The sequence below is a fragment of the Musca autumnalis genome, unplaced genomic scaffold (genome assembly GCF_047663935.1).
Source record: "Musca autumnalis isolate F117 unplaced genomic scaffold, ASM4766393v1 scaffold_3, whole genome shotgun sequence".
Taxonomy (NCBI): Eukaryota; Metazoa; Arthropoda; class Insecta; order Diptera; family Muscidae; genus Musca; species Musca autumnalis.
The window spans coordinates 153574019-153590825 of NW_027411866.1; the positions used below are offsets into that span (position 1 = coordinate 153574019).

At 37.6% G+C, this 16807-nt stretch overlaps 1 protein-coding gene across 2 annotated transcripts in view; it reads left to right on the plus strand.

Moving 5' to 3' along the window:
- Positions 1–15979, plus strand: part of LOC141396455 (probable cytochrome P450 313a4) — a 32507-nt gene extending 16528 nt beyond the window's left edge. For both annotated transcript variants that reach the window (XM_073971926.1, XM_073971927.1), the window contains 3 exons: positions 14965–15117; positions 15202–15637; positions 15723–15979. In XM_073971926.1, coding sequence (XP_073828027.1) covers positions 14965–15117; positions 15202–15637; positions 15723–15898 — 765 coding nt within the window. In that variant the 3' untranslated portion in view covers positions 15899–15979. The remainder of the gene's footprint in view (positions 1–14964; positions 15118–15201; positions 15638–15722) is intronic.
- The last annotated feature ends 828 nt before the right edge of the window (positions 15980–16807 follow it).

Below are 16807 nucleotides of genomic sequence, written 5' to 3' on the forward strand. Positions count from 1 at the left end.
ACACATTCCAAATTTCATCGAAATCGGAAATATATAGCGTGTTTGGTACAGAAAATACCTGAAATCAGCCGAAAATATATATGGGAGCTATATCTAAATCTGAACCGATTTCGATATAATTTGGTACACTTATTTCTAGACCGAATTCAGTCACACATTCCAAATCTCATCGAAATATATAGCGTGTGTGGTACTGAAAATACGTTAAATCGGCCGAAAATATATATGGGAGCTATATCCAAATCTGAACCGATTTCGATATAAAGTAAAGTATAGACCAATTCGGCCACTCCCTTCAAAAGTTACCGTACGAACAATTTTTCCGATTTTTTGAACTTTTGTGGTGGAGGTACCTGAAGGAGTGGACCGATTGAGTTCATATTGAAACCTTATTTAAGTCTGGTACACGCTTCACGATGGGCAAAGTATGGACCAAATCGGTTACTCCCTTCAAGAGTTATCGTGCGCACAAATTTTCCGAACATTTTCGAACTTTTGCGGGGGAGGTAACGGAAAGAGTGGACCGATATAGCCCATCTTCGAACTTGATCTTCCGACGGCTAAAAAAATGGTATTCCCCAATTTTCAGCGAAATCGGTCAACAAATGCGACCTGTATGTTGCGAACGGACGGACGGACGGACGGACGGACGGACATGCATAAATCGACTCAGAAAGTGATTCTATGTATATCCCTAGAAGGAACTATGGGTCTATCTCGCTTCCTTCTGTATGTTACATACAAATGCACTAACACATAATACCCCTTACCACATAGTGGTGTAGGGTATAAAAATACTCAATGGGCTTGGATGCAATTTTTGCTATTTAATATTTAAAATCAATTTTTAACAATTATTGTACTCTTCGATTTTCTTGAAATTGTTTTGTATTAAACTACGATCAATAACAAAAACTTTAAGTCCTATTTGGTAGTGGGATTTGAATATTTTTTCTTAATTTTTTGATACTATATAATATTCCTTTATTCTTGCGTGAAACATTTACTATTTTACCAGAAAACAACGAAAATACTTTTTTAACACTTGTAGAATTTATCTTAACCATCTTAAAAATGCCTTCACTTTGCGATTTTAAAACCAGTAAGGAAAGGATCAAAGTCGGGCGGGGCCGACTATAGATACCCTACACCACTGGGAATATGTAAAATATAAATCGGAGCTATATTCAAATCTTAACCGATTTCGATATAATTTGGCACATTTATTTCTAGACCGAATTCAGTTACACATTCCAAATTTCATCGAAATCGGAAATATATAGCGTGTTTGGTACAGAAAATACCTGAAATCAGCCGAAAATATATATGGGAGCTATATCTAAATCTGAACCGATTTCGATATAATTTGGTACACTTATTTCTAGACCGAATTCAGTCACACATTCCAAATCTCATCGAAATATATAGCGTGTGTGGTACTGAAAATACGTTAAATCGGCCGAAAATATATATGGGAGCTATATCCAAATCTGAACCGATTTCGATATAAAGTAAAGTATAGACCAATTCGGCCACTCCCTTCAAAAGTTACCGTACGAACAATTTTTCCGATTTTTTGAACTTTTGTGGTGGAGGTACCTGAAGGAGTGGACCGATTGAGTTCATATTGAAACCTTATTTAAGTCTGGTACACGCTTCACGATGGGCAAAGTATGGACCAAATCGGTTACTCCCTTCAAGAGTTATCGTGCGCACAAATTTTCCGAACATTTTCGAACTTTTGCGGGGGAGGTAACGGAAAGAGTGGACCGATATAGCCCATCTTCGAACTTAAACTAAGTTTGGGTAAAATATTACAAAAGCCAAAATTTGAACCGAATCGGTTTATCCGTCCGAGGGTTATTGTGCGCTCCAGCCAGCCAGACAGACAGACGGACGGACATTGCTCAATCGACTCCAAATTGTCTGAAACACATTTCGTCCAAACATTCTTTGGGCCTAAAACCATTATTTCGATGAGGCACATTTTGCCTGTATGAAAGTGTATATGGCGAAAACCAAAAATGTTTTACAATCGATGAATCCGAGTTTCACCCATTCAGAATTAGCGAACTGTTAACATATTCTATATAGTATAATTGAAATTCTTTAAAATTAAGTGTTTTAGGAGGAATCCCATAAGGTCGACTGTGTTGGCATCAATGTAGAAAAATAGGTAAAAATGGGTTGAAGCCAACAAGTTTTTTTATGCTCCCCTCCGATTTCTGGCTTAACCTTGCATTTTATAGAAATATGCCCAAAGAAAAACTCAAAGAAAACTTCATGGGCAATATGATACTAGTGTATCATTTTTCGATATATCCACTGCATCCACCTAAATTTGATGCTGACATTTTGAAGCCGGAATTTCGGGGTTTTTTGAATTTTTTTAATAATTCGGACGCGCAACATGATAATATTCAAAAATCATAATAGGATTATAGAACTCGTGATTTTACGTCGTTTAATGCATACCTCATGAGTGTGCTCCTTACAGCATCCTAGTAATTGGAGTCTAAAGGCCAATATTTGATGCGTGATTTTTTAAAAAAAAACGTATTTTTTGCGTTTTAAATTTACAAGTGCCATTCAATTTGCTTTGTACCCCGCGTGAATTTATTTTTTTACGCGACAGATCTAATGAGCGCATTCGCGAACGAATAAATCCACTAAAACCGCGGATATAGATACCCTGAATATAGGAAAATCAACAAAAATTTACTTTGACAAATCGGCGTACTAAACCGCGATTTTCTTTAAAAATTGTTACGTAAATGGAATCCTTTATACGCGAATATAATATTTGCGAAAACGCGTGTCATAGATTACAGAGATTCGCGAGTAATATGGGTTTTTTTACCAAAAATAGAATGTGGAGGCACATCCGCGGTTCTTGAAGAATCTATTTGAAATATGTGTATATAGACGTATTTTTGATGGGTGCTACTGAAACCGGATGCGCATCAAAATCGTATGCATCAACTGATTTTAACTAATTCGCGAATAATAGGCATTTTAATTTCCACATTTTTTTAATGATTGTAATTTCAATATTACTCTTAATTTCCTATCCTTATAGGTTATCACAGTAAGCAAATAAGCTTTCACGATGGTAAACTATATTTTTTGATGAAGTTTTAGCAGTACAAATTAATTATTGTATGGGATTTTAGCGAAATAGTTGGAGAACTCCCAAATACTTTTTCTGATTTTTTCCACCAAAAAATATATTTGCAACAATATTTTCCAACAGTAAGTTTTTCTCTTTTGTTGTTGCTATAATATGCAATTTATGTACCCAATCTCTATAAATTTGGTATCATATTTTTCTACGCATTGTCTAGATTCCGCATATATTTTTTTTATTTATTTTTTGAGGGTTTGTACGGACGCTGGGACTGGATAATTTGGATTTACTTCAAAATTTTTTTTATTATTTGTTGATTTTCCGCGAAAATAATAATAAATTTAATAACTATTTAAACATCTACGAAAAGATATGGAATGCTGTTAACGATTTATGCATACATTTTGTCATAACAACAAATAAGACATTTTTAAATATTTTTTCTGTATATGAGAATAAAAAGGGTGACGTAGGGGATGGAAGATACCAAGGAACGGTCCTGACCGGTTTTAACATGGCAAAGCCCAGGATTTATCTTGGTCCCTCTTTCATCCCAAGTGGACACTGACCTCCCCGTGGTGTCACCTGGGGAACTGCCTTTAACACCCGTTAAAGGTAGTGAGCTAACATGTGCCGCGCGTTCACCCATAAGAACGTTAAAAACTTGGGTTTGGGCGTCGGGTTAGTAACCCTCCCCTAGAAAAAACAGCCTACTATGAAAAAACGAAAGAAAAGAAAAACAAACCCCTCTAAAGTTGACGAACCCCGCAAACGTTTTAAGGACCATGATCTGCGAATCTGCACCTGGAATGTTCGCACTCTTTATAGAGAAGGTGCAGTCTTCGCATTGGCAGACGTACTTGAAAAGTACAAGACCGATATTACTGCCATACAGGAAATACGATGGATTGGGAAAGGCGTCACAACAACACCTAAAGGTGACGCACTGTATTATAGCTGCCATGACGTAAAGCATGAGTTTGGTTGTGGATTCGTAGTTAGTCGGAGACTAAAACATCTGGTATCCAGCTTCACCCCAGTGAATGAAAGACTTGCTGCAATTCGAATAAAAGCTAAATTCTTCAACATCAGCTTTATTTGCGCTCATGCTCCCACTGAAGAAAAGGACGAACAGACCAAAGATATATTTTACGAGCGCTTAGAAGAAACATATGACCGTTGCCCTGCCCATGACATTAAAATCATTCTAGGCGATTTTAATGCCAAAATTGGAAAGGAGAATATCTTTGGCCCAACAGTCGGGAAATTCAGTCTCCACAGTGAAACATCTGACAATGGTATGAGACTGATAGACTTTGCAGCTGCAAAAAACATGGTAGTTAGCAGTACCAGATTTAATCATCTCGATATTCATAAGGGCACCTGGCTGTCTCCAGATCAGAAAACAAGAAACCAAATTGATCATGTTGTGATAGATGGAAGACATTTATCGAGCGTGTTGGATGTACGATCGTTCCGAGGCGCAAACATTGATTCGGACCACTACCTTGTTGCAGCAAAGGTACGCACCCGCTTAAACGTAGCAAACAAAGTACGAACAGACACAACACGAAAGTTAGACATCGGTAAGCTGCAATCACAACAGATAGCCACAGCATATTCCACTCAACTAGCCCAATTGCTTAATCAAAGCCCTCCTCATCCCGATAACATATCAGCGCAATGGCAAAGCATTGCCCACTCCATGCAAACAGCCGCAAAATCCATACTTGGATACCAGAGACCTCCACCAAGGAATCCATGGTATGATGAGGAGTGTCGTGCTGCCACCGAAGAGAAAAATGCGGCATATAAGGCTACTTTACAATCCGTAGCAACGCGTAGCGCACGAGAGAGATACAGGGAGAAAAGGAGAGAGGAGAAACGTCTTTTCCGCAGGAAAAAGAGAGAGATGGAAAAGCGGGAGTGTGAAAAAATCGAGATGTACAGGAGCCAGAATGAAGTCCGAAAATTCTACCAAAGAGTCAAGCATCAAACTGATGGCTTTGGTACAAGCACATCCTCCTGTAGAGACCAGCAAGGTAATTTGGTAACTGATACAGATAGTGTACTCAGGATATGGAAAGAACATTTTTCAAATCTGTTGGTATCCAATAGCAGCGAAGACGACGAAGATACCACAGTCCCAATCCCAGAAGATGGTATTGAATGTATACCGCCCAGCCAAGATGAGGTAGAGACAGCAATAAATCGGCTGAAGAATAATAAGGCAGCAGGGGCCGATGGCTTACCAGCCGAGCTGTTCAAAACCGGAGGCGACACGCTGATAAGGTGTATTCATCAGCTAGTTAGCACCATCTGGCAGGAAGAACGAGTACCCGACGATTGGAACCTGAGTATCCTGTGCCCCGTCCACAAGAAGGGAGATAAGACTGTATGCTCTAACTATAGGGGCATAAGTCTACTCCCTATTGCCTACAAGATCGTGTCAGGGATATTGTGCGAACGACTAAAGCCAATGGTCAACGAGATTATTGGACCATACCAATGCGGCTTTAGACCTGGCAAGTCCACCATTGACCAGATATTTACCCTGCGGCAAATCCTGGAGAAGACCCAAGAGATGCAGATCGACACCTACCACCTTTTTGTCGATTATAAAGCAGCCTTCGACAGTCCGCTGCGCTCAAAGGTATTCCAAGCCATGTCTGAATTTGGTATTCCCGCAAAGCTCATCCGGCTTTGTAAAATGACTTTAACTGACACGAGGTCCTCAGTTAAAATAGGAAAGAACCTCTCCGAAGAGTTTGGTACCAAAAGAGGTTTCAGACAAGGAGACAGCCTTTCGTGTGACCTCTTCAACATCCTGCTAGAAAAGGTTATACGAGAGGCAAACGTCAAAAGAAGTGGCACAATATACACCAATAGTCACATGTTACTTGCTTATGCTGATGATATAGACATCATGGGTCGATCAGTAAAAGAAGTAACTGATACCTTTATAAAGGTCGAAGGAGAATCTGCTAAAGTGGGTCTGGCGGTAAACGGTGAGAAGACCAAGTTGATGGTGTCGACGCGCAATGCGTCCATTGAGCTCGGACCGACTGTGGAAGTTGGTTCCTATAATATTGAGGTAGTAAAAGACTTCGTCTACCTCGGCGCCTCCGTCAACACAACAAACGACATCAGTTGTGAAATAAAAAGAAGAATTGTATTGGCCAACAGATGCTACTTTGGATTAAGTAAGCAGTTTAAAAACAAAGCCACATCTCGTCAAACAAAAATAACGCTCTACAAAACACTGATACTACCCGTGCTGATGTATGGCTCCGAAGCCTGGGTACTTGCGCAAGCAGACATGGCAGTGCTTGGTGTGTTTGAGAGAAAAATTCTTCGAAAGATCTACGGACCAATCTGCGTTGACGGTGAATATCGACGTCGCATGAACCACGAGCTGTATCTGCTATACAACGACATCAATATTGTTAAACGTATCGAGAAGCAGCGATTGCGTTGGCTAGGCCATATCAAAAGAATGAGCGATGATGAACCCGCTAAAAAGGCGTATGAATACATGCCACATGGCGGTGCACGCAGAATTGGCAGGCCAAGGAATAGATGGCGCAAACAAGTGGATGATGAGATGAAAAGGCGCGGTATTCCAGAGTGCAAAGCAACAAATAGAGAGGAATGGAGATCTCTTCTTAGTTCGGCCTATAGAACAAATGTTCTGTAATGGGCCAGCTAAGTAAGTAAGTAAGTAATGAGAATAAAAACCGCTATAACTTTTGCGCGCATCGTCTAATTTTGTGAACGCGAACAGATTTGAAACCAGATTGTGCTCGCAAAAAAATTTTTTAATTTTTTCCAAATGGAATTTTTGGTTTTTGCCATATCGACACCTCCAAATAATAGTATGCTAAGTCTAAAAAGTGAGTTTTGCAGGAGAAGCTCTCAAAGTGTGGAAATTTTTTTGAACTTCAGTACTATGCTAAGTCAATATTTGTTTATAACTTCTGTTCGGATTGACCGATCATTACCAAAATTAGACAGAGTATAAGTTAAAGGACGTTCGACACCTCCAAATAATAGTTTGCTAATTCTGAAAAGCGAGTTTTGCAGGACAAGCGCTAAAAGTTTGGAAATTTTTTTGACCTTCAGTGCTATGCTAAGTAAATATTTGTTTATAACTTCTGTTCGGATTGTCCGATCATTACCAAAATTTGACAGAATTTAAGTTAAAGGACGTTAAATATAAAAATGTAAAGAACTTAAAAACATGCTAAGTCGACTTAGCATACTATTGTTTGTAGGCGTCGATATGTATACCCTCGTTAGCATAAATGCTGAGGGTATAAAAACATAATATAGTCTTTTTCTGACCAAAAACAGGGTAAATACACAAAACGACAACGAAAACGCGACAAAATCGATTAGTTGTCAATGAAAGCCGTACCTAAAATTTTCTGAGCGACATTTTTGCAGAATATTTCGAAGCTGAAAAACGTTATCTCGTGGTACTTGTATTGCCGCTCTTAAAATAAAGGACAAAAAGGACATTGAAAGAAGTGAGTTAGAAGGTTGAAGTGCTCAACGAAAATAATCCTCATTCGATTTGACTGAAGACATGTCGTCGCAAAAATAAGGTAAAGCAACAGTGAACAAAGATATAACGTTAATTCCTGATGGCTTACGAGGAAGTTCGACTCAAGGCGGATCTGTCTTTCGGGGTTCTTAATATACTCGCCAAGGTCTTTCTTCCCCAAGAGGAATTTTCCGTGCCCCAGACGTTCACCTCCAATTTGTTGCACAGTATTATTTAAATACGAAAGATTTGAATGTGAAATATGCACTGGATAAACCTATCCCGGGTGCCCGGACATAACTCCCAAAATGATTTTGGGCGTTATGTCCGCTGCCCTTTGTTGACATAACTCCCAAAATTCGTTGGGAGTTATGTCCGTGAAGCAAAGCGGACATAACACCCAAAAAAATTGCGGACATAACTCCCAACGATGTTTTTTCTTAATTTATAAATGATTTCTTTGCTTAATTCTGAAATTTATAGTTATACTTTCTTTTAAATTTTAGAGTAGAAGTTAGAATGTAAGCGGAATTATACATTTGAGTAGGCCTAAGTGCCAACCAATACCAAAGTATCCACAAAATCCTCCTGATTTCATAAAATTATTTAAAAACGAAATTATGCCCGAAATTATGTAAGTAACAGTTAGGAGAAGTTTTACATTGTAAAAATATTTGTTTAGAAAATCGAGCTATTTTTTCAAAAATATTTTCGTTTTTCAGAAAGTATTTGAATATTTGTACAAACACTTTTTATTGTCTTAAATTGTGAACATATGTTTGTAAAAAATCGCGCGATTTTCGTTTTCAAAAATATTTTCGATTTTATCTCTTTAATTGTGAAAATATTTTTGAACACTCTTAAAAAAACTTTTTACTTTCTTAAATTGTGAAAATAATTTTGTACAAAATCACGAATATTTTTACAAAAACTTTTTATCTTCTTAAATTGTGAAAATGTTTTTGTAAAAAATCGCGCGATTTTTTTTTTTAAATATTTTCGCCTGCGACTCTTTTCTTTTTTCAGAAAGTATTTGATTATTTTTATAAAAACTTTTTATCTTCTCAAATTGTGAAAATATTTTAGTAAAAAATCGCGCGATTTTTTCAAAATTATTTTCGCCTGCGGCGCTTTTCGTTTTTCAGAAAGTATTTGATTATTTTTACAAAAACTTTTTATTTTCTTAAATTGTGAAAATATTTTTGTAAAAAATCGCGCGATTTTTTTCAATAATATTTTCGCCTGCGGCGCTTTTCGTTTTTCAGAAAGCATTTGAATATTTTTACAAAAACTTTTTATCTTTTTAAATTGTGAAAATATTTTCGTAAAAAATCGCGCGATTTTTTTCAATAATATTTTCGCCTGCGGCGCTTTTCGTTTTTCAGAAAGCATTTGAATATTTTTACAAAAACTTTTTATCTTTTTAAATTGTGAAAATATTTTTGAAAAAATCGCGCCGCTTTTCGTTTTTCAGAAAGCATTTGAATATTTTTACAAAAACTTCTTATTTTCTTAAATTGTGAAAATATTTTGTAAAAAATCGCGCGATTTTTTTCAATAATATTTTCGCCTGCGGCGCTTTTCGTTTTTCAGAAAGCATTTGAATATTTTTACAAAAACTTTTTATCTTTTTAAATTGTGAAAATATTTTCGTAAAAAATCGCGCGATTTTTTTTCAGAAAGTATTTGTGAATTTTAACAAAAATTTTTATTTTCCTGTAGGCAGCATTTTTCGTTTAAAATAGGTTTGAAGGCAAATTTTGAATATAGTTCGATTACTACTTATTTTGTACTTAATTTTCTTAAAAATTTTCAATTATCAATTATAAATTTTTTTATGAAATGAAAAATGCATATGAACTTAAAGTTCATTGTATTTAAATAAAAATCACTTAAATTTTAAAAACGGATATAACTCCCATTGGGAATTATGTCCGCTAAGGGGGGTCGGACATAGCTCCCAAAAAATTTGGGAGTTATGTCCGCAAACCAAGGCGGACATAACTCCCAAAATCGTTTTGGGTGTTATGTCCGTTGGGAGTTATGTCACGGCACCCCTATCCCGGGCACAAAAAACTTAATTCAGTAATAGCCACTAATGCAGATACACTAATTGCTAAACCATTCTTAAAATTGCAAATTGAAGAAGTTTTTAAGATGTTTAAGATAACTTGTAAAATAAAACAACAAAACAACTGTTTAAAATGATTTTTTTTTTCTAAAATAATATATGTTTCACACGGAAATAAAGGAAAAATTGTATTAATCAAATTAAAAAAATTAAGAAAAAATATTAATCATGCGAATCCCACTACCATATAGGACTTAGCATTTCTGTAATAGATCGTAGTTTAATAAAAAAATCACGAAAATCTAAGAGTGCAATCATTGTTAAAAATTGATTTTAAGTATTAAATCGCGAAAATTGCATCCAAGCCCATTGTGTAAATATTTTTACTATTTTTTATTAAATAGCTGATAAAACAAAAAACATACAAATAAAGATTTTTAAATTGAACCAATATTAAATATGTTATGAGCATTTCTTTACATATAGGTTTTACAGAATTCAAATTGGTCCAATATTAAAGATGTTATGAGAATTTCTGCGCATAATTTCTACAGGATTCGACTTTTTTAAGGCGTGATATCTCTGGAACCGTTAGTAAAAAAAATCTGAAAATATACTAAAATGTTTTGCTGATGAGCAGCATCAACATGGGACAACAGAAAAGGAAATCAAAAACCTCGTTTTGAAAAAGTATCCGATTTCACTCAGAAATCCCTATGTACACTTTATATGGTCGCTAATGCTTATTTTAAATCATTACAAACGGAAAAACAAACATAATATACCCTCCATACTATGGTGGAGGCTTATAGGCTTACGACGGTCAGAAAGTTGTAAACGTCGAAAACGTCTTATACCCGCAGAAAACGTATAAAAGGTAGAAAACGTAGTATACCTCAGAAAAATTTATTTTACCTACATATTTTTCACTTAATAATAACTGTACAAACCTACCTTTGTAATTGAAGAGCTTCCGTACCTTTTTGGACACTGTGGTAAAGGGTATTATGTCTATGTGAATTTGTATGTAACATACAAATACAAAAGGAAAGAAATAGACCTATAGCTCCTTCTAGGGATATACATTCAATCACTTTCTGAATCAATTTATTTATATCCGTCCGTCCGTGCGTTTGCAATGTACAGATCGCATTTATTGACCGATTCCGGAATGTTATATCGAAATCGCTTCAGGGTTGGATATAGCTCCATATATATTTTCGGCCGATTGCGAATCCACACAACCACCACTACGTGACATGCGTGTTTCGCTGTTGGTAGACACGCTCATCAGACATATCGGCTGTGGAATGGTTTCTCTGTCATCGAACATTTCTTTTTTCAAATGCAACAACAATGGGTATTTGCCCATTTAGACCTCCCCGTGGTGTCACCCGGGGAACTGCCTTTAACACCCGTAAAAGGTAGTGAGCTAACATGTGCCGCGCGTTCTCCCATAAAAACGTTAAAAACTTGGGTTTTGCCGTCGGGTTAGTAACCTTCCCCTAGAACAAACAGCCTACTATGAAAAAACGAAAGAAAAGAAAAACAAACCCCTCTAAAGTTGACGAAACCCGCAAACGTTTTAAGGACCATGATCTACGAATCTGCACCTGGAATGTTCGCACTCTTTATAGAGAAGGTCCAGTTTACGCATTGGCAGATGTATCTGAAAAGTACAATGCCGACATTACCGCCATACACAGCAACACCTAAAGGTGACGCATGTATTATAGCTGCCATGACGTAAAGCATGAGTTTGGTTGCGGATTTGTAGTTGGTCGGAGGTATAAACATCTACCCTCCGGCTTCACCCCAGTGAATGAAAGACTTGCTGCAATTCGATTAAAAGCTAAATTCTTCAACATCAGCTTTATTTGTGCTCATGCTCCCACTGAAGACAAGGACGAACAGACCAAAGAGTGTATATTTTACAAGCGCCTAGAAGAAACTTATGACTAGAGGTGGGCGCGTGTCGTGCCGTGAGTAGTGCGTGTTCGTGCCTTCTCGAAAAACACCGTGTTTGTGCGTGAAAGTGCATAAAAATTTTGGTCCGTGTTCGTGCATGTTCGTGTCTAATTTTTTAGGCACGCGCCCATCTCTACTTATGACCGTTGCCCTGCCCATGACGTTAAAATTATACTAGGCGATTTTAATGCCAAAATTGGAAAGGAGAATATCTTTGGCCCAATAGTCGGGAAATTCAGTCTCAACAGTGAAACATCTGACAATGGTATGAGGCTGATAGACTTTGCAGCTGCAAAAAACATGGTAGTTAACAGTACCAGATTTAAGCATCTCGATATTCATAAGGGCACCTGGCTCTCGCCAGATCAAAGAACAAGAAATCAAATTGATCACGTTGTGATAGATGGATGAAATTCATCGAGCGTGTTGGATGTATGATCGTTACGAGGTGCAAACATAGACTCGGATCACTACCTTGTTGCAGCAAAGGTACGTACCAGACTAAACGTAGCAAACAATGTGCGAACAGACACAACACGGAAGTTGGACATCGGTAAGCTGCAATCACAACAGATAGCCACAGCATATTCTACTCAACTGGCCCAACTGCTTAATCAAAGCACTCCTCGTCCCGATAACATATTAGGACAATGGCAAAACATTGCCCACTCCATGCAAACAGCAGCAAAATCAGTACTTGGATACCAGAACCTCCACCAAGGAATCCATGGTATGACCAGGAGTGTCGTGCTGCTAGCAAAGAGAAAAATGCGCCATATAGGGCTACTTTACGATCAGAAGCAACGCTTAGAGGAGAAACGTCTTTTCCGCAGGAAAGAGAGAGAGATGGAAAAGCGGGAGTGTGAACAAATCGAGATGTACAGGACACAAAATGTAGTCCGAAAATTCTACCAAAGAGTGAAACATCAAACTGATGGCTTTGGAACTGGCACATCCATCTCTGTGCTTCGGATATGGAAAGAGCATTTTTCCAAACTATTGGTATCCAATAGTAACGAAGTCGACGAAGATGAGGTAAAAACAGCAATAAACCGGCTGAAGATTAATAAGGCAGCAGGAGCTGATGGATGTTTCAAACCGGAGGCGACACGCTGATAAGGTGTATGCATCAACTAGTTAGCTCCATCTGGCAGGAAGAACGCGTACCCAACGGTTGGAACCTGAGCATCCTGTGTCCCGTCCATAAGAAAGGAGATAAGACTTTATGCTCGAACTATAGGGGCATAAGTCTTCTCCCTATCGCCTGCAAGATAGTGCCAGGGATATTGTGCGAACGACTAAAGCCCATGGTCAACGAAATAATTGGACCATATCAATGCGGCTTTAGACCTGTCAAGTCCACCATTGACCAGATATTTAACCTGCGCAAATCCTGGAGAAGACCCAAGCGATGCAGATCGATACCTACCACCTTTTTGTCGATTCTAAAGCAGCCTTCGACAGCCCGCTACGTTCAAAGGTATTCCAAGCCATGTCTCAATTTGGTATCCCCGCAAAGCTCATTCGGTTTTGTAAAATGACTCTAACTGACACGAGGTCCTCAGTTAAAATAGGAAAGAACCTCTCCGAAGAGTTTGGTACCAAAAGAGGTTTCAGACAAGGAGACAGCCTTTCGTGTGATCTCTTCAACATCCTGCTGGAAAAGGTTATACGAGAGGCAAACGTCAAAAGAAGTGGCACAATCTACACCAATAGTCACATGTTACTTGCTTATGCTGATGATATAGACATCATGGGACGATCAGTAAAAGAAGTAACCGATACCTTTATGAAGGTCGAAGGAGAATCTGCTAAAGTGGGTCTGGCGGTAAACGGTGAGAAGACCAAGCTGATGGTGTCGACGTGCAATGCGTCCATTGAGATCGGACCAACTGTTGAAGTTGGTTTCTATAATTTTGAGTTAGTAAAAGATTTCCTATACCTCGGCACCGCCGCAAACACAGCAAACGACATCAGTTGTGAAATAAAAAGAAGAATTGTATTGGCCAACAGATGCTACGTTGGCTTAAGTAAGCACTTCAAAAACAAAGCCACAACTCGTCAAACAAAAATAACGCTTTACAAAACACTGATACTACCCGTGCTGATGTATGGTTCCGAAGCCCGGGTACTTGCGCAAACCGGATAAGGCAGTGCTTGGCGTGTTTGAGAGAAAAATTCTTCGAAATATCTAAGGACCGATCTGCGTTGACGGTAAATATCGACGTCGTATGAACCACGAGCTGTATCTGCTGTACAACGACATAAATATAGTTAAACGTATCGAGATGCTAAAAAGGCGTATAAATTCGAGCCACATGGCGGTGCACGCAGAATTGGCAGGCCAAAGAATAGATGGCGCAAACAAGAGGATGAAGAGATGACAAGGCGCGGTATTCTAAAAAGCGAAGCACTAAACAGAGAGAATTGGAGATCTTTTCTTAGTTCGGTCTATGGAACAAATGTTCTGTAATGGGCCAGCTAAATAAATAAGTAAGTAAGTAGTTGTGCTTGCATGGCAAACGCTTAGGGCTGCCGTTGAAAGTAATGAGTTTGGCTCTGAACGCTAACATGCCGTGACAACACCTTTTTTCTTGTATTTTTCAAGGACGTCGTGATTTTAGCAAATTAATTACATTTTCTTCATATTTTTCCTATTGTTTAGCAACAAATAACACAATTTTTTTGAAGGCTGTGAATATAGCACAAAGTCCGCGAAGAACCCTTCATACATTTTGTCCAACAGACATTTTCATGCACTTCCATTCCCACAACACTGAAATCGTAGTTTTTTGATACAGGATGAGTGTACCTCGAGACCTTTATATAGCTCGAATATGCTAAAGCAAGCATGGAGTACATTCATTGCTGAATTCGTATTTGATAGTGGAATGAAATGACATGAAGAAGTTATTCAGATTTCATTGGAAGTTTCTTTCAAAAAGAGTATGTAAACAAAAAATTTGCAAATATTTCTTACAAAACTTATTAATGAAGTACATTTTTTGTATAGAAACTTCAGCAAAATATAAGTTTGCATTAGAAATCCCCAAACATAAAAAATTATGAGAAAGAAAAAAAGTAATAATGTCATAAAGTAGCTTAACAAATTTTATTCGATCAAACCATTTTGGGAAGAAGAAAAATATTTCGATCAGTTTGTGTACAAAGTCAAACATTAAGGTATTATCGAAATTTAGTATAAGTCCACCAGTTTTTGGACGATTTGCCATTATTTTCCTTTTCTTTCAGGCATACAAATACTACGCAACTGGTTTACGAAATGATCCAGAGTATTGGGCTAGCCATGATATTGCGGTTGTCAAACACATCAGTGACACCATCAAATGTAATATACTTGAAAATGATCTTGCCATATCGAGTATGATGCATTTATTTAGTGCGGTATGTACATAAGTACTCTGTAAAATGTATACATATTTCACGAAACCAATTGAAACACCATTTATTTATTTTTTTTGCCTCCAGTCCTTTGAAACTAATTCGTCTACATTATATTTTACCATGCTTATGTTAGCTATGCATCCTGAACAGCAGGACAAAGCATATGCTGAAATATGTGAACTATTTCCCGACAACGATAATGGAGAGTTTGAAATGTCTTATGAACACATTACGCAACTCACCTACCTGGATATGTTCATAAAGGAGACAATGCGACTATTCCCCACCATTCCATTAATTGGGCGCCTAGTTATTGACGGAAGCTTTACATTGAGCAATGGCATCGTTGTACCCGAAGGCCTTGAATTATTAATTAATATTTATGAATTACAACGTAGTAAAGACATATGGGGTCCACAAGCCAATAAATTTAATCCTGATAATTTTCTACCGTGTAACGTCGAGGAACGTCATCCATATGCGTTTATACCATTTGCCAAAGGCAAGCGAAGTTGTATAGGTAGGTGACGTGAAAAAATTTTTGAAACAATATCAACTAACATGGTCCTAAAATTTATATTTTTATAATTTTTTGTTCTCTCTAGGAATGCGTTATGCCGAAATCGCCCTTAGAGTTGCAATAGCCAAAATAATCAAGCGTTATAAATTTTCCACCACATCAAAATTAGAAGATTTAGAGGTACATAATAATTTGTCCCTGCATTTGGCTAAGCAACCTCCACTTACTATTGAGAAAAGAAGAAACTTACAATCTAGATAGGTTTTACTAGACAACTGTGGAGTTTTTATAATACACTAATCGTAAATGTTTAAGTTACTAAATAAAAGAAAAAAAAAACAATGGACTTTTCGACTTTCTCCTCAAAAACTATTCCGTCACAGAAAAAAAAGACAACCCGAAAATTTTGATTAAAACCTTCATCACCATATTTTTGTTGAATGTCGATAAAATATTTCAAACATATTGGGAAAATATTTATCAAACATTAAAATGTTACTAAAAAGCGACCGATAAACGAGTTCATTGAAATTTGTTTAAGATTTTTAACCAATATTTGTTGTTATATTGGTTTTCAACGTTTGTCACATGTTCTCTCTCTCAAGAGCGAGAGAAAATAACTTTTATGGCATAGAGAGATTTTTTTTTCAAAACTGTTGGTATCCAATAGCAGCGAAGACGACGAAGATACCACAGTTCCAATCCCAGAAGATGGTATTGAATGTATACCGCCCAGCCAATATGAGGTAAAGACAGCAATAAATCGGCTGAAGAATAATAAGGCAGCAGGAGCCGATGGCTTACCAGCCGAGCTGTTCAAAACCGGAGGCGACACGCTGATAAGGTGTATTCATCAGCTAGTTAGCACCATCTGGCAGGAAGAATGAGTACCCGACGATTGGAACCTGAGTATCCTGTGCCCCGTCCACAAGAAGGGAGATAATACTGTATGCTCTAACTGTAGGGGCATAAGTCTACTCCCTATTGCCTACAAGATCGTGTCAGGGATATTGTGCGAACGACTAAAGCCTATGGTCAACGAGATAATTGGACCATACCAATCTGGCTTTAGACCTGGCAAGTCCACCATTGACCAGATATTTACCCTGCGGCAAATCCTGGAGAAGACCCAAGAGATGCAGATCGACACTTACCACCTTTTTGTCGATT